This window comes from Oncorhynchus masou, chromosome 24 (genome assembly GCF_036934945.1).
Source record: "Oncorhynchus masou masou isolate Uvic2021 chromosome 24, UVic_Omas_1.1, whole genome shotgun sequence".
In the NCBI taxonomy this organism is placed as follows: Eukaryota; Metazoa; Chordata; class Actinopteri; order Salmoniformes; family Salmonidae; genus Oncorhynchus; species Oncorhynchus masou.
In genome coordinates this window covers 69,055,604-69,079,783 of record NC_088235.1, presented here as the reverse complement: position 1 = coordinate 69,079,783, position 24,180 = coordinate 69,055,604, and the positions used below count along the sequence as shown (strand labels likewise).

The 24,180-nt window shown below is 45.1% G+C and overlaps 1 protein-coding gene across 1 annotated transcript in view; it reads right to left on the bottom strand.

The window, feature by feature from the left end:
* The window catches only part of LOC135511684 (PEX5-related protein-like), a 147,922-nt gene extending 133,159 nt beyond the window's left edge, over positions 1 to 14,763 (bottom strand). The window contains exon 1 of the mRNA XM_064933165.1: positions 14,369 to 14,763. Within this exon, the coding sequence (XP_064789237.1) occupies positions 14,369 to 14,389 (21 nt within the window). The 5' untranslated portion in view covers positions 14,390 to 14,763. The remainder of the gene's footprint in view (positions 1 to 14,368) is intronic.
* Positions 14,764 to 24,180: the final 9,417 nt, after the last annotated feature.

Below are 24,180 nucleotides of genomic sequence, written 5' to 3'. Positions count from 1 at the left end.
GTTCTGGGATTGATTTGCACTTTTCACACCAAAGTACGTTCATCTCTAGGAGACAAAATACGTGTCCTTACTGAGCGGTATGACAGCTGCGTGGTCCCATGGTGTTTATAGTTGCGTACTATTGTTTGTACAGATGAACGTGGTACATTCAGGCATTTGGAAATTGCTCCCAAGGATGAACCAGACTTGTGGAGGTCTACAATTATTTTATTTCTTTCGATTTTTCCATGATGTCAAGCAAATAGGCACTGAGTTTGAAGGTAGTTCTTGCAATACATCCACAGGTATACCTCCAATTGACTCAAATTATGTCAATCAGCCTATCAAAAGCTTCTAAAGCCATGACATAATTTTCTGGAATTTTCCAAGCTGTTTAAAGGCATAGTCAACTTAGTGTATGTAAACTTCTGACCCACTGGAATGGTGATACAGTGAATTATAAGTGAAATAATCTGTCTGTAAACAATTGTTGGAAATATTACTTGTGTCATGCACAAAGTAGATGTCCTAACCAACTTGCCAAAATTATAGTTTGTTAACAAGAAATTTGTGGAGTGGTTGAAAAATGAGTTTTAATGACTCCATTCTAAGTGTATGTAAACTTCCAACTGTATGCTTAGACAATGCCTGTTATCCTATATTTTGTAATTGCATAATCATGTTGTCCAGCAGATCAAGTATACGATCTGAAGAGTCACTCCCAAAATTCATTTTTTTTAACCTTTATTTTACTAGGCAAGTCAGTTAAGAACAAATTCTTATTTTCAATGATGGCCTAGGAACAGTGGGTTAACTGCCTGTTCAGGGGCAGAACAACAGATTTTGTACCTTGTCAGCTTGGGGATTTGAACTTGCAACCTTTTGGTTACTAGTCCAATGCTCTAACCACTAGGCTACACTGCCGCCCTGCTTTATAAGGGCTGATTAATGTTGGGTCAGGAAGACATTGTTTACAATGCTTCACTTCCTTAATTAAATCCACTTTTATTTTTCTACAATAAATAACAAAATAAGCTGCCGGCAAGTGTATACTTTGTTGTCCACTTTATTGTCCACTTTACTAGGGACAAATGGATGCATACATTTTTTGCTTGGAACCAAACCCCCTGAGACCAAACCTGAGGGGTGTTCCACAGTGCAGCGTAGTTACAGTCTTGTCTCATTGCTGCAACTCCCGTACGGACTCGTGAGAGGCGAAGGTCGAGAGCCGTGCATCCTCCGAAACACAACCCAACCAAGCCACACTGCTTCTTGACACAATGCCCACTTAACCCGGAAGCCAGCTGCACCAATGTTTCGGAGGAAACACTGTACACCTGGTGACCTTGTCAGTGTGCACCGTGCCCGGCCCACCACAGGAGTCGCTAGTGCACGATGGGACAAGGAAATCCCTGCCAGCCAAACCCTCCCCTAACTCGGACAACGCTGGGCCAATTGTGCGCTGCCCCATAGGTCTCCCGATCGCGGCCGGCTGCGAGAGAGCCTGGACTCGAACCCAGAATCTCTTGTGGCACAGCTAGCAAACAAAATATTTTTTAAATTGATCAAATGAATCTCCAAATCACGGTCAGAGAAACATTTGAAAATAGTTTTTTTTACAGCAGTTTTACTAAGTCTGCACATTTGACAATGCTGTATGTTGCTGGTTCTTCGCTGAAGTTTCACGGGAAACATTGAACGCACTATTTCATGAACCTTATCTAACACTTCCCAAGTGGAGCTCTCAAAAGTATTTGGATGAGTTTCAAAGAGCATGCACTTGTTGTTACAAATGGGACAACATTAGGGATATAGCATGGCGTATGTACAGTATACCCTATTGTTAATCTGGCTGGTTAGAATACATAATTTACATTACATTACATTTACATTTATGTCATTTAGCAGACGCTCTTATCCAGAGCGACTTACAAATTGGTGAATTCACCTTCTGACATCCAGTGGAACAGCCACTTTACAATAGTGCATCTAAATCATTTAAGGGGGGGTGAGAAGGATTACTTTATCCTATCCTAGGTATTCCTTGAAGAGGTGGGGTTTCAGGTGTCTCCGGAAGGTGGTGATTGACTCCGCTGTCCTGGCGTCGTGAGGGAGTTTGTTCCACCATTGGGGGCCAGAGCAGCGAACAGTTTTGACTGGGCTGAGCGGGAACTGTACTTCCTCAGTGGTAGGGAGGCGAGCAGGCCAGAGGTGGATGAACGCAGTGCCCTTGTTTGGGTGTAGGGCCTGATCAGAGCCTGGAGGTACTGCGGTGCCGTTCCCCTCACAGCTCCGTAGGCAAGCACCATGGTCTTGTAGCGGATGCGAGCTTCAACTGGAAGCCAGTGGAGAGAGCGGAGGAGCGGGTGACGTGAGAGAACTTGGGAAGGTTGAACACCAGACGGGCTGCGGCGTTCTGTATGAGTTGTAGGGGTTTAATGGCACAGGCAGGGAGCCCAGCCAACAGCGAGTTGCAGTAATCCAGACGGGAGATGACAAGTGCCTGGATTAGGACCTGCGCCGCTTCCTGTGTGAGGCAGGGTCGTACTCTGCGGATGTTGTAGAGCATGAACCTACAGGAACGGGCCACCGCCATGATGTTAGTTGAGAACAACAGGGTGTTGTCCAGGATCACGCCAAGGTTCTTAGCGCTCTGGGAGGAGGACACAATGGAGTTGTCAACCGTGATGGCGAGATCATGGAACGGGCAGTCCTTCCCCGAGAGGAAGAGCAGCTAGGCTACATAATCAGGATTAGAGAGATGGGCAAAAGGGGGGGTTCAGGTTTTTGCCAGACAGTCTCCATGGCTGTACACTGGGTATCAAATCCTGTACACTGGGCCAATATTGAGAACAGGACATTCTCACACCTATACCACAACAAAATCTCATCGGCATATCACAATCCATGGCAATAAGAGAAACAGCTGGGTCCCATTATGCATGGACCGATGCCGACGTCTTTTGGACGTCTTTTTGGTCCTGTCCTGACCTGACTTGATTTCAATGTCCGTGCATAGATTTTTGGTCCGGACCGTACCAAATCTGAACCAATCATAGGGTTGGGGAGTAACATGTAACGGATTACAAGAACAAAGTTAATGATGGTGTTGGAGTCGTGCCTAGCCATGCAGTCGTGGGTGAACAGGGAGTACAGCAGGGGACTAAGCACACACCCCTGGGGGGCTCCAGTGTTGAGGATCAGTGTGGCAGATGTGTTGCTACCTATTTTTTTTAACCTTTATTTAACCAGGCAAGTCAGTTAAGAACAAATTCTTATTTTCAATGATGGCCTGGGAACAGTGGGTTAACTGCCTGTTAAGTGGCAGAATGACAGATTTGTACCTTGTCAGCTCGGCGGTTTGAACTCACAACCTTCCGGTTGCTAGTCCAACGCTCTAACCACTAGGCTACCCTGCCACCCCCAATAACTTCCAATGCACCAACACCAAGAAAATGAACTAAAGTGAAAAAAGAAAAAGACAATAGAAAACAGCAAACAACAATGCAAAAACAACAAAGAAAATCAAGGACAACTAAAATCATAACAGCAATGCCAACTGTATATGTTTGAGTGCATGTCGGGCACTATAACGTGTGTGTGTTTGTGTATGCGTGTATTTGAATGAGAGTGTGTGTACATGCATGTGTACAAACACCTGCACGGCATCAGCCTCAGGCATTAGTGGTAAAAACCCCGCCATTCAAACATGCTTTTTATTATGTTTTATTTTTACTTTATTTTTTTACTTTTATCATTGACATTGAGCAAGTACTTGGTTTCAACATCGGCGGCTAACCAAAACTTAACTGAAGTCACATGCACCATTATCAACCTGCAAGGCGCGCATGATTAACATGAGCGCCAACGCTGATGAATAGGCATAACACAAACTCATCCTTTACACTTTTGTTGTTCTAAATTAAACCAACCTCTTCACCCCAATCATTCAGTTAGGCCTTCTCTTTATGTTTCGGGTCCACAGTCAACACACAGCTTCCGGCCTTTTAAATCAGATTGTGAAGTAACTTGCACACTGATCGCCCATTCCATCCATTGTCGTTCATTCAGTGGGTTGGCGTCGTTTGCGTCGCTGGATATAGTCAAGGATATGTTTAGCGTTATTCTAAAGGCCTACTGCAACATGTAGCATGTTCTCATTTCCCTTATAATATATTTAATTAGTAATAAGAGTTATAGTAAATAAAACAGTCCCATAACAGCATCTTTACAAAGTAAAACATAAAAGAGAATGGTATCAACCCGTAAGGCGTGCAGTCAAATTATTTGCTGCTGATAAATAAATTCATCATTACACTATTGTCTTTCTAAATTATTCAACCTCTTCACACTCCTTGTCATTCAGGCCTAATTTAAATTCAATTGTGAAGTAAGGTGCACAATTATCTCCCATTCATCCATTTGTCATTCATTCAGTGAGGAGAGAGAGAGAGATGCATTAACGCATGGTTGGGTACCAAGGTCCTACAGCTGTCAAGAATATTACCGAAGGTTTGGGTGGCACTCGGCGGTCGTCGTCGCCGGTCTACTAGCTGCCACCGATCCTTTGTTCTGTGTTCGTTTGGTTTTGTCTAATTGGTTTCACCTGTTCCTTGTTAGGTTGTTAGGGTGGGGTTATTTAAGTTCGTTCAGCCCGCTTCTGTTTGTGTGGGCTTGTTCATTCTGTATGTGTTAGAGTGGTTAGTGTTTCGTTGGGTTTCTCGCTGTCCTTGTATTTCACGATAGGGTACTATTTTGTTTTGTAGTTATACCTGTGTTGGGTATACTATTTTGCTCCTGTGATATTTTTTTGTAGATTAAAGCGTGTTTTTTCCCACATTCTTTGCTCTTTGCGCCTGACTCCACACCCATTCACTCATTGAGCATTACAGAAGCCCGCACCCATCTATGGAGTCAGCAGGAGCAGCGACCACCCCTCTCCCCACGATGGAGGAGAGAGTCCTTCATCACACGTCCATGGATCAAATGATGGAGAGGATGGATTGTTGGGAGAGGAGTGGTCTGCCTACTACCCCACCTACCCTCCCACCAGCAACTCTACCATCTCCCCCAGTGGAATCCGGTTCCAGCGCTCTGCGCATTAGGCCTCCGAGGGAGTACGAACGAACGGCGGCGGGGTGCCAGGGATTCCTGCTTCAACTAGATCTCTACCTGGCCACCGTTCGGCCGGCACCCGCGGACGAGGAGAGCGTGAGTGTCCTCGTCTCTTGCCTTACGGGTAGAACCCTGGAGTGGGCCAATGCTGTCTGGAACGGGCCCGACTCAGCGGGGGCAACTACCCGGAGTTCACCCGCCGTTTCCGGGCCGTGTTCGATCACCCTCCGGAGGGCCGAGCGGCAGGTGTGAGGTTGTTCCATCTTAGGCAGGGGACGAGGAGCGCGCAGGACTTCGCGCTGGATTTCCGGACCTTGGCCGCTGGAGCAGGGTGGAACGACAGGGCCCTGATAGACCATTACAGGTGTAGCCTGAGAGAGGACGTCCGCAGGGAGCTGGCTTGTCGGGACACTACGCTTAGCCTGGATGAACTGATAGACCTGTCGATCCGGTTAGACCATCTGCTAGCTGCTCGCAGACGTTCTGAAAGGGTCCTGTTAGTTCCACCTCCTGACCCTCCCGCTCCTATCGCGATGGAGCTAGGAGGGGCCGCATCTAGGGAGATTGGAGGAGGAGGCTCCTCCTGTACCAGTTGTGGCCGAAGAGGGCACACTTCAGGTCGGTGCTGGAGGAGTTCATCTGGGAGTCGAGAGGGCAGGCAGAACACTCCTCGGTTACCCCAGGTGAGTCAGCACCACACTGTCCCAGAGTTTCCTGTTGGTCACATGTTTTTATTAATTTGTTTCCTTAAATTTTTTCCCTCTCTCCAGCATAAGGCGCTATTCGATTCAGGCGCAGCTGGGAACTTTATAGATCGAGGACTCGCTCAGAGGTTGAGGATTCCGTTAGTTAAGGTAGACCCCCCTTTTCCCGTGCACTCTTTAGATAGTCACCCATTAGGGTCAGGGCTGGTCAGGGAGACAACAATTCCTTTGGAGATAATTACGCAGGGGAATCATAAGGATCGGATTAGTCTGTTCCTTATCGATTCACCTGCGTTTCCGGTGTTGCTGGGGATTCCCTGGCTGGCTATTCACAATCCGACGATTTCGTGGTAACAGGGAACTCTCCAGGGGTGGTCTGATGAGTGTTCAGGCAGGTGTGTAGGAGTTTCCATTGGTGCGACAACGGTGGAGAGTCCAGACCAGGTTTCCACCGTGCGCATTCCCGCTGAGTATGCCGATTTGGCTATCGCTTTCAGTAAAAAGAAAGCGACCCAATTACCACCCCATCGGTAAAGAGCACTATGGAGACATATGTCACGGAAGCTCTGGGACAGGGGTACTTTCGGCCGTCCATGTCACCTGTCTCCTCGAGTTTCTTTTTTGTGAAGAAAAAGGATGGTGGTTTGCGTCCGTGTATTGATTGAGGTCTCAATTCCATCACGGTGGGTTTTAGTTACCCACTACCTCTCATTGCTACGGCAGTGGAATCATTTCACGGAGCGCAGTTCTTCACGAAACTGGATCTCAGGAGTGTGTATAATCTGGTGCGTATTCGGGAGGGAGATGAGTGGAAAACCGCGTTTAGCACCACATATGGCCATTATGAGTACCTCGTCATGCCGTACGGGTTAAAGAATGCTCCAGCTATCTTTCAATCCTTCATGGACGAGATTCTCAGAGACCTGCATGGACAGGGTGTGGTAGTGTATATTGACGATATTTTGATCTACTCCGTTACACGCACCGCGGATGTGTCTCTGGTGCGCAAGGTTCTTGGGCGACTGCTGGAGCATGACCTGTACGTGAAGGCGGAGAAATGTGAGTTTTCCAAACTGGGTTATCGCATTTCCAGCTCGGGGGTGGTAATGGAGGGTGACCGCGTCAAGGCTGTGCGTAATTGGCCGACTCCGACCACGGTAAAGGAGGTGCAGCGGTTCTTAGGGTTTGCCAATTACTACCGGAGGTTTATCCAGGGTTTTGGTCAGGTGGCAGCTCCTATTACCTCACTGCTGAAGGGGGGGCGGTGCGTTTGCAGTGGTCAGCAGAGGCGGACGGAGCTTTCCGTAGGTTGAAGGCGCTGTTCACTGAGGCGCCGGTGTTGGCGCATCCGGACCCTTCTTTGGCGTTCATAATAGAGGTGGAAGCATCCGAGGCTGGGGTTGGAGCGGTGCTCTCACAGTGCTCGGGTGCGCCACCGAAGCTCCGCCCCTGTGCTTTTTTTTCGAAGAAGCTCGGGCCAGTGGAGAGGAATTATGATGTGGGGGACAGGGAGTTGTTGGCTATGGTTAAGGCCCTGAAGGTGTGGAGACACTGGCTTGAGGGGGCTAAGCACCCTTTCCTTATCTGGACTGACCACTGTAACCTGGAGTATATCCGATCAGCTAGGAGACTGAATCCTCGTCAGGCAAGGTGGGCCATGTATTTCACCAGATTTCGTTTTACTATCTCGTATCGACCAGGTTCCGCCTCTTTGACACTGAGGACCGGTCCATCGATCCTACTCCCATCATTCCGGCGGCTAAGCTGGTGACACCAGTAGTATGGGAGGTGGACGCGGACATCGAGCGGGCGCTAAGGGAGGAACCTGCGCCTCCACAGTGTCCGGAGGGTCGTAGGTACGTGCCGCTCGCTGTTCGTGACCAATTGATTCGATGGGCTCATAGTCTACCCTCGTCGGGTCACCCAGGTATTTCAAGGACAGTGCGAGGTCTTAGGGGGAAGTACAGGTGGCCCACCTTGGTGAGGGAAGTGTGATTCTATGTCTCCTCCTGTTCGGTGTGCGCCCAGAGTAAGGCTCCTAGGCACCTGCCACGAGGGAAGTTACAACCCCTCCCCGTTCCACAATGGCCGTGGACCCATCTATCGGTGGATTTTCTTACTGACCTTCCCCCCTCTCAGGGGAACACAACGATCCTGGTCGTTGTGTATTGGTTCTCTAAGTCCTGCCGTCTTATCCCGTTGCCCGGTCTCCCTACAGCCCTGCAGACTGCGGAGGCTCTTTTCACCCATGTCTTCCGGCACTACGGGGTGCCCGAGGATATTGTTTCTGATCGGGGTCCCCAGTTTACCTCCCGTGTGTGGAGGGCATTTATGGAACGTCTGGGGGTCTCGGTCAGCCTGACCTCAGGGTATCACCCGGTGGAGAGAGTGAACCAGGAGGTGGGTAGGTTTCTGCGGTCGTATTGCCAGGACCGGCCAGGGGAGTGGGCGAGATACATCCCCTGGGCAGAAATGGCCCAGAACTCACTAAGCCACTCCTCTACCAACATGTCACCATTTGAGTGTGTGTTGGGGTACCAGCCGGTCCTGGCACCATGGCATCAGAGCCAGACTGAGGCTCCTGCGGTGGAGGAGTGGGTGCAGCGCTCTAAGGAGACCTGGAGGGCCGTCCAGGAGTCATTACGCCAAGCGAGTGGGCGGCAGAAGAGCGCTGACCGTCACCGCAGTGAGGCCCCCGTGTTTGCACCGTGGGACAGGGTCTGGCTCTCGACCGTAAACCTGCCCCTCCGCTTGCTCTGCCAGAACCTGGGTCCGCAGTGTGTAGGGCCATTTAAAGTCCTGAGGAGAATAAACAAGGTTTGTTATCGATTATTACTTCCTTTGTGTTATCGCATTAACCCCTCGTTTCATGTGTCTCTCCTCAGGCCGGCGGTAGCTGGTCCCATGCAGGAAGGTGAGGTTTCGGTGGTCCCTCCGCCCCCTCTGGACAGAGGGGTCCCCGGCATACACGATACGGCCTGCAGTACCTCGTTGACTGGGAGGGGTACGGTCTGGAGGAGAGGTGCTGGGTCCCGGTGGGGGATATTTTAGATCCATCTATGTTGAGAGAGTTCCATCGCCTCCATCCGGATCGCCCTGCGATTCGGCCCCCAGGTCGTCCCCGAGGCCGGCATCGGCGAGCTGCGGGAGCTGCGCTTCAGGGGGTGGGGTACTGTCACGAATATTACCGAAGGTGGCTCCCCTTCTTGTTTGGGTGGCGCTCGGCGGTCATCATCGCCGGTCTACTTGCTGCCACCGATCCTTTGTTCTGTGTTCGTTTGGTTTTGTCTAATTGGTTTCACCTGTTCCTTATTTGGTTGTTAGGGTGGGGTTATTTAAGTTCGTTCAGCCCGCTTCTGTTTGTGCGGGCTTGTTCATTCTGTATGTGTTAGTGGTTAGTGTTTCATTGGGTTTCTCGCTGTCCTTGTATTTCACGATAGGGTACTATTTTGTTTTGTAGTTATACCTGTGTTGGGTATACTATTTTGTTCCTGTGATTTTTTTTGGGACATTAAAGCGTGTTTTTTCCCGCATCCTTTGCTCTCTGCGCCTGACTCCACACCCATTCACTCATTGAGCGTTACAACAGCACATTGTCTACAGTAGGCATCATAGAACCACCCCTTCTTCCACAGAGTATAAAACCCACTTCCTACAAAATGTACATTAAGTCAGAGAATGCCAGGATGGAGATCCCCACATTGGAATTGCTACAATTCTATTGGCCACAGAGACCATACAGCGTGTAGTTTTGGCTACATGGCTGTTAAATGGTTAAACTCTGAGACTATTGATGACTGCAGAATAAGAGCAAATCTTAGACGTACAATTACTAGTCTGCAGCTGGAAATTGCATAAGTCTAGTACGAGAATACCGACAACCGCAAAGCATCTATTCTATGCAACAACCATCTGTAGGCCTGACATATCCATTACAACAGACACTATCCAGAGCCGCGGAGAAGGATACAACCACGAAGGACATTGTTACTTCTGGGGGAGTTAACCAGAGACTCTCTGATGAACTGACTCTCCATCAGACGGACCGGTGATTCCAACAGAGAAGACAACAACAAAATACGGGCGTAAATACAGACATTGCAATTATTCTCGAATGAGCGGCCGTTCATGTGCAAAGGATTAGCATTTCAATGAATATAATTATCAACTGTGTGTAGTTAATCCATTTTGTCTTTCCCGCTCTCTCAGTCCTCACCCCTTTCCTTTGTCTACCAAGCCGTCATATCGGCTTCGTCCGCTAGGGACCTTTTCTTTGTATCATGTAGTAACCCAAATATCTACTGTTTGTTTGTTATATAATTTTGTGTGATTATTTAGTTAGTTAGTAAATAAATAATTAAGCCATATTGTATATTGCTGGTTCATGATTAAGGCTAGGGTTTGTGCAGATATCCAATTGTTTGAGACGCTCAGTAATGAGAACTGATGAGGTAATAATTCATTAATAGAAGACTGCAATTGATCAGATATTAAAATATCTGAAGAGTTATGTTCGGAAAATCTCAACATTTGGTGCTACGACTTCCTAGTTAATTAACGTTTACATGATTAGTTTAACTCTTGAAACTACCCATCCCGGATCCGGGATCGTGAATACAGCCTCAGGCTCATTAGCATAACGCAACGTTAATGATTTCTGAAAATCGCAAATGAAATGAAAATAATATGCCTGCTCTCAAGCTTAGCCTTTTCTTAACAACACTGTCATCTCAGATTTTCAAAATATGCTTTTGAACCATAGCAAATCAAGCATTTATGTAAGAGTATTGCAAGCTAGCTTAGCATTTTGCGTAGCATTTAGCACACAACATTTTCACAAAAACCAGATAACCAAATAAATAAAATAATTTACCTTTGAAGAGCTTCGGATGTTTTCAATGAGGAGACTCTCAGTTACATAGCAAATGTTCAGTTTTTCCTGAAAGAATCTTTGTGTAGGTGAAATCGCTCCGTTTTGTACATCACATTTGGCTACCGAAACGAACCGAAAATTCAGTCACCAAAACGTCAAACTTTTTCCGAATTAACTCCATAATATCGACCGAAACATGGCAAACGTTGTTTAGAATCAATCCTCAAGGTGTTTTTTCACATATCTCTTCATTGATATGCCGTTCGTGGAAGCCTGCTTTCCCCTCAGAATCCCATGGAAAATACCAGCAGCTGAAAATGACGCACCAATTTCGACGGAGGACACCGGGCGGACACCTGGAAAGTGTAGTCTCTTATGGTCAATCTTCCAATGATATGCCTACAAATACGTCACAATGCTGCAGACACCTTGGGGAAACGATAGATAGGGCAGGCTCATTCCTCTCGCATTCACAGCCATATAAAGAGACAATGGAAAACAGAGCCTCAAAAATCCTGCTCATTTCCTGGTTGCCGTTTCATCTTGGTTTTGCCTGTAGCTCCCGTTCTAGGGCACCCACAGACAATATCTTTGCAGTTCTGGAAAATTCAGAGTGTTTTCTTTCCAGAGCTATCAATTATATGCATAGTCGAGCATCTTTTTGTGACAAAATATCTTGTTTAAAACGGGAACGTATTTCATCCAAAAATGAAATTGCGCCCCCAGAGTTTCAAGAGGTTTAATCACTTAATAATTCAATCTAGAGAACTGATTTGATATAAATCAGTCTTCACATTTAATGATAGTCCAGACACGACAAAGGGCTCATAGGAGGACGGGCTCATTGTGATGTCTGGAATCGAATAAATGGAATAGCATCAAGCACATCAAACATCTGGAAACCAAGTGTTTTACTCCATTGCCATATTCCATTCCAGCCATTACAATGAGTCCATCCTCCTATAGCTCCTCCCACTAGCCTCCTCTGATTTCCAGGTATAGGGAAGGTAGACGATAGGTCTGACTAGAGAACCCACTGAAAGGTTCTGCACTACTGCAGTTACTTACCAGTATGCAATCTTCTTAAGATTCTGAGCTACAGAATGAAGACACCACAAGAAAACACAGAATACAACTCACAATGATTTATTCTGAGTCTCAAGACTCTATCCAAAGGTCACATCCACTCTATGAATTGTTAAAAAGCAGGCATATCCTGGCATATATTAACTTTATATCCAGATAGATGAATACAGTGCCCAACTAAATGTGTTCAAGACTTGGCTGTCAGGCATAAAGTAAAGTGAAAAAAATATACTTTACAATGTAAAAAATTACTTTTAATTCCACACATTTTGCGAGTGATTTGTAAACAACATCTTCACAATCAAGCCACTGTAGTATCATCCACATCCTTCCATGTTATAAATTGAGTTCACATAAATGTCAGAACAAAAGATAAGGCACAGACAGCACAGTTTGTGCTGGTTGCATTTACAGCACCCTTTAACAAAGGAATAAATAGCATAGACTGGAAATTGGCTTTAAGGAGAAAAGTGTTGTCTTGTGATGGGTCATTCGTGAATGAAGTGCTCTCTTTGAACAGATCTTTTTAGTTTTGCAGCTAAATTAACTTCATAAACAAACATGGAAATTGTGTTATCCTGTATTGCTTACTTGCTATGATCTAAAAACAAAGCCATAGACAAATGTGTTCCAACCATGAGATGGGACACTTAGAAAGTATATGATCATTCAAAACAGAAACAGCTTGGATTCACACTATCCCTAAGTAGTATGTCACTGTCCTGGCTGTTTTATCCTATCGAATATATTAAATTGTATCTATAAATAAATGTTACAATACATTGTTTGACTAACCCTATTGCTCTTGACAGATATGTGACATTATCCTGAATAGAATTTGCCGGGAAATGATCTAATAACATATTAATGATTTGTTATAGGGATTAAGCATATAGGTTGTAAGGATGATTACAATTATAAGATGTCAGTCATGAGATGAGACCAAGCAAGAGTTGGAGTACTGTGGCCTTTTTCTGCCTCAAAACACTAACAAGATTATAGATATAATATGATATGAACCGTGATATTAGTTGTTAATTTCCAACATTTTCTGAGGGCTATACTGTTGTTTGCCAAACTCTCCAACTAAAGCAAATACTCAGTTTCTCTACTACCCATGTGTTTCAGATCAACACAGCTGCTTGAGTATTACATTATGGAATATTTAACTGGTCCTTAATGCCATAAGCTATGTTTGGAGAGGGCCTTTGTTATACCACCAATAACTGTAGAATGAACGTGAATCTCTGAACTCTGAACTCAACTGGCTATATCTATCTGACGAAGATGTTAAAATTGGGATTTGTTATGCAGACAAAAAGATGACCAAGAAATGGGACATAGGTCTAGTATAACCATCATCAACTGAAAATTCAGTTTTGTTACTTTCTTGCTGAGGGACTATTATTCTTACAGATATTATTACTGTAGGTCCTAGCCTATAATATATCAAGACAAAGGAGATGATTGTGGACTACAGGAAAAAGAGGACCGATCACGCCCCCATTCTCATCGACGGGGCTGTAGTGGAGCAGGTTGAGAGTTTCAAGTTCCTTGGTGTCCACATCACCAACAAACTAACATGGTCCAAGCACACCAAGACAGTCGTGAAGAGGGCATGACAAAACCTATTCCTCCTCGGGAGACTGATAAGATTTGGCATGGATCCTCAGATCCTCAAAAGATTCTACAGCTGCACCATCAAGAGCATCCCTGCCTGGTATGGCAACTGCTTGGTCTCCAACTGCAAAGCACTACAGAGGGTGGTGCGTACAGCCCAGTACATTACCTTGACTAACCGGTGCTCCCACACATTGACTCTGTACCAGTACTCCCCTTTGTATAGTCTTGCTATTGTTATTTTACTGCTGCTCTTTAATTACTTGTTACTTTTATTTCTTATTCACATTTTTTATTTTATTTTTTAACTGCATTGTTGGTTAGTGGCTCATAAGTAAGCATTTCACCTGTTGATTTCGGTGCATTTTTTTGATTTTGATTTGATCTCTTTCCCAGTTTCACTGTCTCAAAATCAATCAATTGCATCTCTTGAGGTAAAATTAACCTCTGCCATGAGCTATGTGTAATGATTCTGTATTTGCTTGATAGGGCTTAATTTAGGACCATATAAAAAGTCACAAATTTACTATATTGGGTGAGCAAAGCTTATATTCCCAAATAATTTGACATCAGGTTCCTATGTCTCCCATACTACTGTTTCCAGTCACCTGGACATACTTGGCATAATTGTTTGAGGTTAGAGAAATCCCACCTGGGGCAGCAGGGTAGCCTAGTGGAATGAGTGTTGGACTAGTAACTGGAAGGTTGCAAGTTCAAACCCCTGAGCTGACAAGGTACAAATCTGTCATTCTGCCCCTGAACATTACTTAACCCTGAACTTAACCATGTTTGCAGAGCTGGTCAATGATACTTTGAATTGAAGGATCCTGGGTGTGAAATGAGTTCTTGTCATATTGGTCGTTTCCTCAAGCCCAGGTACTGTTCCTAGACTAGATAAAGAATGTTATACTGAATTGCCATGTAGATTACTGGTATACACCCTCACATACAAATCGAATGCATTTATGTTAAAAGGAACAAATCATCTTACCTGCAAATGTCCCTGGTACATATTGAGCTCAGAGTCAGTTGCTGATTCTCCGACGATGGATTTGGAGGTTACTTTTAGGCTTGCAATACAGATACACTAGGCTACACTGGAAGTGTTCATATGTGCAAAGACTTCTGGAAAAAGAGGCGAAATGTTTCAAATGCCCCCTCTAGTTGAGGCGTTGAAGGTTTCGCGAAAGGAAAGGAACTGTCGTTGTTTTAGGTGCTGAAACGCAAGAGTTCTTGCCATGTATTTTTTGCCGGTGTTTTAACTGAGGTAGCCCGCCGCTATAAGTGCGCTACCAGACCCCACTTCAACGCGAGGCGCCCAACAATCTTCACTGCGCGGCAAAAAGCTTCAGTGTCCACGGCTTCAAATGGACAACAATTCAGTCAGTCAAGTAAAATCCCCCTTGTGATGACTTCATTGTGCACACGACCACTCTCCCCCTCTCGACTGTCGCTTAGTAATTGTTTTGACGATTCTCGGTTGATTCTCTTCTTATAATGCACTCATCACTCCTGCTTGCCAACTCCCTTCATAAGGCTTGCTCAAAGATCATCTATTATATTGACAAGATATTCGAGTGACTGCTCTAACAATGGAAATACATGTCAACAAAGATGGTGGGCAGGTGGGAATAGGCGAGATCAGGATGGGACATTCTAGCCAATGAGAGGGCAGACACTCGTGTGACCAACAGGTCATACAGATGGAGGACTCATCTTTTTATCTGTGCCATTATAGTGTCTGTAACAGCATGGGCAGTGCCACCGAGGCTGTCTCCATTTGAAAGTAGTAAGTGTTCTTCTTCTTCATTGGCTGATTGCTCCCAATGCAAAGGACTTCCCACCCAGTTGACTGCTTTAAAATGGTGGAAGGCCTCAATGGCAATGTCCATGGAAAAATAGGTTATATCCATGATGCGTCCTCTATCATTATGACAACAGGTACAATAGGGTAAGTTGCAGAAACGCCACAAGCGTCCACTTATATCAGTGCATTTGTAACAACCTAACCATTAGGAAACTTTTATTTCACCACATAAGGGGTAGCCTTGGGGCGGCAAGGTAGCCTAGTGGTTGGAGCGTTGGACTTGCAACTGAAATGGTTGCAAGGTTCATATCCCCAAGCTGACAAGGTACAAATCTGTCATTCTGCCCTTGAACAGGCAGCTAACCCACTGTTCCTAGGCCATCATTGAAAATAAGCATTTGTTCTTAACTGACTTGCCTAGTTAAATAAAGGTAAAATAAATAAGGCTCACATAGAAAATTTGCAATGACATTTTTTGTTGACCAAATTCGACACTCTCATTGGCCTCCATACAAAATTGCTCATTTCATGGGCTTATTTTAGTGGACAGAAATTTGGGCAGAGTAAAACATCTAGCTTTGCCTCTTTCTCTCTGCCTTCCTCCCCTGGGTGCTGCTGGAGCTCCTCCTGGACATATATGCTCTAAAGGAGGAAAAGGTTGAAATTGGGGGCAATTTGAAACTTGTTTTAGGCGGGGTGAAGCAGACATTAATGTTACTTCTAAAGTTAAAGGCTAATTTTCAACATTTACTTTGTCTATATTTTCAGGTTTATATGAAGCCTAATAATAACCATTTGCCATCTTACTGCAGCTGAAAACCACTGACTGCACTGCACAGCTACACAAACTGGTTCAGAGTACCCTTAGTGCCACAGTTGACGTGTTTACACGTTAGTGTGAGTCTATACAATGACACCCTTGAGTCTATACAGTGCATTTGGAAAGTATTCAGACCCCTTGACTTTTTCCACATTTTGTTACGTAACATCCTTATTCTAAAATGTATTAAATAAAACATTTTCCTCATCAATCTACACACAATACCCTATAATAAATGATTTAAAACAGTTTTTTTTAATTCACGTAAAAAAACAGAAATATGTTATTTACAGAATCATAAAACACGGGACGAGATGTTAAAAACTGTCCATTGTGCCAATAGATGGAATGAACTCGCATGAGATTTGCCGTGATGTTGACAGAGTGGCATGGGAGGTTTATTTCTTAGACTGGGTTAAGATTTTGGGACACATCCTCAGTAGTGTGCCTTCGAATCAGTGGGTGTTTCGGCCTTTAATCACTAAACACCCTCATCAAAGATGGCCAGCTAAAGGGTGATCAAGCCTTAGCTTCTGTCCCATGCCCAATTAAGATATCCCACGGGACTATGCAAGGAAGGGGCATCCTCTTCCCTGAGCCAGCCCTACAGCTGACCGCATACCTCATATGCCCTCCTCAAGTTGGAGGGATCTGAATTGGGTTCTCAGGTGGGGGGTCATAAAGTTATAGCCCAGCAAGGGTCCTTCCGTTTGATCCAGATCCACTGGCTGCCTCTTTCAGCTGCTTGAGAAACTGCTCTGACGGTCTGCCGCAGAGCCTGTCCATGGATTCCAAGTTCTTTCAGCAACAAATTATGCCTATTTCCAAGCGCTGCCATGTTGTTGTGAAGTCAGGTGTTGTGAAACACAATTGCAGGTCTTGGAAATAGGCCTTTACCAGTGTAGTGATGGGTTCTGGTACGTGGAAAATGTTGAAGGATTCCCAGAGGAGTTCATGGGGAACTGAGCCAAAGGCATTGGCCAGGTCGAGGAAGATGACATAGAGGTCTCTCTTGTCCTTCTTAGCTGTTTGGATCTGGTGCCAAATCATACTAGTATGTTCCAGGCAACCAGAGAAATCAGGAATGCCTGCTTTATGTACAGATGTATCAATGTACTTGTTCCTTTCCAGATAAGTGGACAGCCTCTGTGCTATTATACTGAAAAAGATCTTCCCTTCGACGTTGAGAAGGGAGATTGGTCGGAATTGACTGATGTCTGTTGCATCCTTCTCTTTCGGGATTAGCACACCACCAGCCCTTCACCATGCCTTTGGTATTATTTCCTTCTGCCACACTATCCTCATGAGCCTCCAAAGAAAGCGTAGAACATCCGGGGCATTTTTGTAGAGCTTGTATGGTACTCCATTAGGCCCAGGAGCCGAGGCCGCTCTTGCTCTTCGGACAACGTTCTCTACTTCCCTCCATTTTGGAGGGTCAGTGTCCAGGTTGAATTCTGGTGGTTGAATAGGTGGGATGTCATGTGGGATGATTATCTGCTCATGCCTTTTCATGTCCTGCTGGACCTTTTCCAGATGTTCTTCCAGTTCAGGCTTTGGAGTTTTTAGGATCTCGCACTTTTCCTTTGCGAAGAGATCTTTGACAAACTTACAGGGGTTTTTATAGAACCGTGTTCTTGAGTGTTCCTTTTTCCTACGAAGTTTCCTTAAGTTTTCCGCTCTTCGCAAGGTTGCCAGCCGACATTTAATGTCTGCTTGGAGTAGCATGAGACCTTCTCTCTCTGCATCAGAGGCCTTCTTCCACTGCTTCCTCAGCTGCCTTCTCTCTCTGACAAGTATCTCGATCTCCTGCTGCCTCCTAGATTTGGCTGGTGCGGGTGGCGTCTTGCCACTTCTCCTTTCGTTTACTCCAAAGCGCTCTTCTCCGTAGTGGTAGATAATGTCTCCCATCCTTTCAAGCTTTTTCTCTGCTGTTCCTACCTGTTGTTCCAAGATATTTGTCAGGTCGTTGTTGATTGTTTCCCACTCTCTCTTTTCAACAGCTTTGGGCCACTTCACACTCGGTCTGTGCCCTTTGATCTTTTCCTCTTTTAGAGGTCTCTGTGGTTGGGTGAGTTCATCCACCGGCATTTCTGTGCTTGTGTTATCCTCCTCGGTTACAGGGGTGCTGATGCTCTGCGAACTTTGGTTTGCATCCCGACGCTGTGCTTCATTCGACTGATTTGACTGGCTGCTTCGTAAGAAGTACTGGTCAATGCGAGGTCCCTGTCTCTGCTCTGCTCTCCCAAGCACCTTTTCTCCCTTGATGGATCCTTAACCCCCTTGCAGATGTTACTCTCTCCCAACCACAGCTGCACACCTGAAATGTGTGTCCTGCTGCTGTTATGGTTGTCTCATGTGCTGTGTTCCTACTCGTAGTCGTTTCCGTTCCTGGGTCCGTAACCTACCTACCTTCCTGGGTCCGTACATACAGTATGTTTTCAGACCCTTTGCTATGAGACTCGAAATTGAGCTCAGGTGCGTCCTGTTTCCGTTGATATTCCTTGAAATGTTTCTACAACTTGATTGGAGTCCACCTGTGGAAAAGCACACACCTGTCTATATAAGGTCCCACAGTTAACAGTGCATGTCAGAGCAAAAACCAAGCCATGAGGTCGAAATAATTGTATGTAGAGCTCCGAGACAGGATTGTGTCAAGGCAGATATCTGGGGAAGGGTACCAAAAAAATGTCTGCTGCATTTTTATTTATTTCACCTTTAATTTATCCAGGTAGGCTAGTTGAGAACAAGTTCTCATTTGCAACTGCAACCTGGCCAAAATAAAGCATAGCAGTTCGACATATACAACAACACAGAGTTACACATGGAATAAACAAAACATAGTCAATAATACAGTAGAAAAAAAGACAACAAAAAGTCTATATACAGTGAGTGCAAATGAGGTAAGATAAGGGAGTTAAGGCAATAAATAGGCCATGGTGGCGAAGTAATTACAATATAGCAATTAAAGACTGGAATGGTAGACGTGCAGAAGATAAATGAGCAAGTAGAGATACTGGAGTGCAAATGTTTAAGATAAATAAATAAATACAGTATGGGATGAGGTAGTTGGATGGGCTGTTTACAGATTGGCTATGTACAGGTGCAATGATCTGTGAGCTGCTCGGACAGCTTGTGCTTAAAGCTAGTGAGTGAGAAATGAGTCTCCAGCTTCAGTGATTGTTGCAGTTCATTCCAGTCATTGGCAGCAGAGAACTGGAAGGAAAGGCGGCCAATGGATGAATTGGCTTTGGGAGTGACCAGTGAGATATACCTGCTGGAGCGCGTGCTACAAGTGGGTGCTGCATTGAAGTTCCTTAAGAACACAGTGGCCTCCATCATGGCCCTTGCTGCCACAAACTGCAATTTACCTTACACATTTTGCCGACTTGCTTGTTCTATGTGTGTGCTGTGAATTGCTTTAACATGCTGCTCCCCACGCCATAGGCGTGTGTTCTCTGCTAATTACCCTGCATGTTTTTTTCTTGTTCTTTCCCCTGCAGAGGGTCAAGGTATCATGTTGGGCTTTCCACTATGTTGGAGGCCATGCGCCAGTGTGTTGACCAGGCTTGGGCTCAGGCTGGGGACGAGGTCCATTCCTCAGGAGTGGTGCGCCAGTGAGCTGATAGTCCCTCTACTGGGCATAGTACCCCTCCTAGGAAGCGTAGCAGGAGCCACCGCAGGCAGAGCCCATCTGCTGCCAGTCCTGGATGGGGGCAAGAGTCGGACCGCTGGGAGCATCTTGAACAGAGGGCGCATGCCCTGCGTCAGGAGGTTGTTAGCTTTGATTGTGACAATAGCTGTTCCCTGTTGGCCAGTGATAGGCTGTTCTTGGGGTACGACGCTGGCACTGTTCACCACCATGAGTGGAGCTACCAGGCTGACAGGCCATCAGAAGCCGGCAGCGGTGCTTCATCTCCCCCAGTGGCTCAAGAGACTATGAGGAGCCAACTCACCCGGGTAGTAGCCACTGCACTGGCCATCAAACTGGCGGGCAGTGATGACTCTCCATCTGTTCCCATCTCTGCTGAGTTCCGGGAGGCCTTGCGGAGTCACTCGGCCTCTGGGAGTACCCGACCATGGACACCATGATTTTGGCCCAGGGGATGATGACATTCTGGAGCAGACCAATAAGGTTCATAGACAGTGGGATCCCTCTCTTGCCCCATCACATCGTGCTGTGGGACGACAGCGGGAATGGGCACAGCGTGCAGTGGAGCAACAGCCTGTGAACCATCACCGCCATAGGGACGTGCCTGTGGGACTCAGGCACTCGGGCACCAGAGGAGAGGTGGGCCCCGGAAGGACCCCTGACACACCCTTCCCCACCCTTCCTCCGCTACTCCCGGTCTCAAATGGCAAAGTGGGAGGAGGGTGTGGAGTCCACCTGGGTGTTGTCCACAATGATCGAGGGGTACCGGCGTGCTTCAGGGGCCTTCGTGTCACCACGGTGGCCAACACCCTGAAGAAGAAAACCATGCGACTGGAGATCCCCTCATGAGACATCAGAACGAATCTGCCATTTCCAGCTACAATAGTCATTTACAACATTAACAATGTCTACACTGTATGCCTAATCAATTCCATGTTATTTTAATGGACAAAAAAAAATGCTTTTCTTTCAAAAACAAGGGCATTTCTAAGTGACCCCAAACTTACATAGTCAATGGTAGGCTTCGAGGGGACTCCTATGGTAGGTACACCCATAGCTAATTTCTTGGCAGTAGTACTGTAGACTACTTTATCACTGACCTCAACCCAGAGTCTCTCAGAGTGTTCACAGTCAGCCCACTGACACATCAGATCACATCAAAATCACAGTCTACTTGAACAGAGCAATACTCAATCATGAGGCATCAAAGCCAACGGAACTGAGTAATATTAAGAAATGCTATAGATAGAAGGAATGTAGTGTGGAAAAACACCAAAAAACAATCAGGCAACAACAAATTCAATCCCTTCTAGACAACTTCCTGGACAAAACGTTCCACTGTAATAGTGAAGTTGTAAACTTAGCAGTAGAAAACCTAAATTATTTGACCTCTCAGCTTCTCTAACATTTCTAAAAAAAAAAGTCAAACGGAAAACCAAGGAAAATTAACAATAATAACAAATGGTTTGATGAAGAATGCAAAAACCTAAGAAATAAATTGAGAAACCTGTCCAACCAAAAATATATAGAGGCAGAAAACCTGAGTCTACGTCTTCACTATGGTGAATCACTAAAACAATACATTATGGAAAAAGAAGGAACAGCACGTCAAAAAATCAACTCAATGTAATTGAAGAATCCATAGACTCCAACCACTTCTGTGAAAATTGGAAAACACTAAACAAACAACAACACAACGTGTTATCTATCCAAAATTGAGATATGCAAATCTTAGAATCAACTATTAAAGACTACCAGAACCCATTGGATTCTCCAATTACCTTGAATGAACTACAGGACAAAATAAGAAACCCTCCAACCCAAAAAGGACTGTGATGTTGATGGTATCCTCAATGAAATTATAAAATAAACAGACAACAAATTCCAATTGTCTATACGTGTTATGAACTTGAGTGAAGACCCAAAAGCGGTTTTAACAGAAAACAGAGTTCTTTAATGAAAAACAGGAATGGCATAAATCCTCTTCCAACGTTGTCAGCGGAACAAAAAGAACGTTAGTATAGTGCAGGATGCACCTGCCAGGCAGACTTCGACAGGACAGGACAAGGTGGAAGCAAACGAGACGACAGCTTGCTTCTGGCATCAAAAAACACAAACAAGAATCAGACACTGAAAGTAGCAGGAACAGAGAAAGAAATAGAGACCTAATCAGAGGGGGAAGAGAGAACAGGTGTGAAAGAGTGAATGAGCTAGTTAGAGGAGATGTAGAACAGCTGAAGAATGAGAGACAGAGAAGGTAACCTAAAAAGACCAGCAGAGAGAGAGAGTGAAGAGAAAGGACAGGAACAGACATAACAAGACATGACAATACGTAAACTCTTTAACATCATCCTCAGCTCTGGCATCTTCCCCAATATTTGGAACCGAAGACTGATCACCCCAATCCACAAAAGTGGACACAAATCTGACCTCAATAACTACTGTGGGATATTTGTCAACTGAAACCTTTTGAAAATCCCCTGCATTATCATTAACAGCAGACTTGTACTTTTCCTCAGTGAAAACAATGTACTGAGCAAATGTCAAATTGGCTTTTAACAAAATTATCATACGACAGACAACATATTCACCCTGCACAGCCTAATTGACAAACAAACAAACCAAAACAAAGGCAATGTCTTCTCATGCTTTGTTGATTAAAAAAAAGCCTTCGACTCAATTTGGCATGAGGGTCTGCTATACAAATTGATGGAAAGTGGTGTTACATACGACATTATAAAATCCATGTACACAAATACCCAGTCTGCGGTTAAAATTGGCAAAAAAACACACATTTCTTTCCACAGAGCCATGGGTGAGACAGGGATGCAGCTTAAGCCCCACCCTCTTCAACATATATATCAATGAATTGGCGAGGGCACTAGTACAGTCTGCAGCACCCGGCCTCACCCTACTAGAATCTGAAGTCCACTGTTTGCTGATGATCTGGTGCTTCTGTCACCAACTAAGGAGGGCCTACAACAGCACCTAGGTCTCCTGCACAGATTCTGCCAGACCTGGGCCCTGACAGTAAAGCTCTGTAAGACCAAAATAATGGTGTTCCAAAAAAGGTCCAGTTGCCAGGACCACAAATACAAATTCCTTCTAGACACCGTTGCCCGAGAGCACATACAAAAACAATACATACCTTGGCCTAAACATCATTGCCACAGGTAACATCCACAAAACTGTGAATGATCTGAGAGACAAGGCAAGAAGTGCCTTCTATGCCATCAAAAAGGAACATAAAAGTCGACATACCAATTAGGATCTGGCTAAAAATACTTGAATCAGCTATAAAACCCATTGCCCTTTATGGTTGTGAGATCTGTGGTCTGCTCACCAACCAAGAATTCACAAAATGGGACAAACACCAAATTGAGAATCTGCATGCAGAATTCTGCAAAAATATCCTCTGAGTACAACGTAAAACACCAAATAATGTATGCAGAGCAGAATTAGGCCTATACCCACTAATGATCAAAATCCAGAAAAGAGCCGGTAAATTCTACAACCACCTAAAAGGAAGCGATTCCCAAACCTTCCATAACAAAGCCATCACCTCCAGAGAGATGAACCTGGAAAAGAGTCCCCTAAGCAAGCTGGTCTTGGGGCTCTGTTCACAAACACAAACAGACCCCACAGATCCCCAGGACAGCAACATAATTAGACCAAACCAAATCATGAGAAAACAAAAAGATAATTACTTGACAAATTGCAAAGAATTCACAAAGAAAATAGAGCAAACTAGAATGCTAATTGGCCCTAAACAGAGAGTACACAGTGGCAGAATACCTGACCTCTGTGACTGACCGAAACTTAAGGAAAGCTTTGACTATGTACAGACTCAGTGAGCATAGCCTTACTATTGAGAAAGGCTACCATTGGCTGACCTGGCTCTCCAGAGAAGACAGGATATGTGCACACTGCCCACAAAATGAGGTGGAAACTGAGCTGCACTTCCTAACCTCCTGCCAAATGTATGACCACAGAGACACATATTTCCCTCAGATTATACAGATCCACAAAGGATTCAAAAACAAATCCACTTCTGATGTGTGCAGTCACAGCAGCGAGATTTGTGACCTGCTGCGTCAAGAAAAGGGCAACCAGTGATGAACAAACACCATTGTAAATACAACCCATATTCATGTGTATTTATTTTCCCTTTTGTACTTTAACCATTTGCACATAGTTACAACACTATATATAAATGACAATGACGCAAATATTATTTTCCACAAAGTTTGCTGCTTCAGTGTCTATATATATTTTTGTCAGATGTTACTATGGAATACTGAAGTATAATTACAAGCATTTCATAAGTGTCAAAGGATTTTATTGACAATTACATGAAGTTGATGCAAAGAGTCAATATTTGCAGTGTTGACCCTTTTTCAAGACATGTCAATTTTCTTCTGGGCCACATCCTGACTGATGGCAGCCCATTCTTGCATAATCAATGCTTGGAGTTTGTCAAAATGTGTGGGTTTTGTTTGTCCACCCGCCTCTTGAGGGTTGACCACA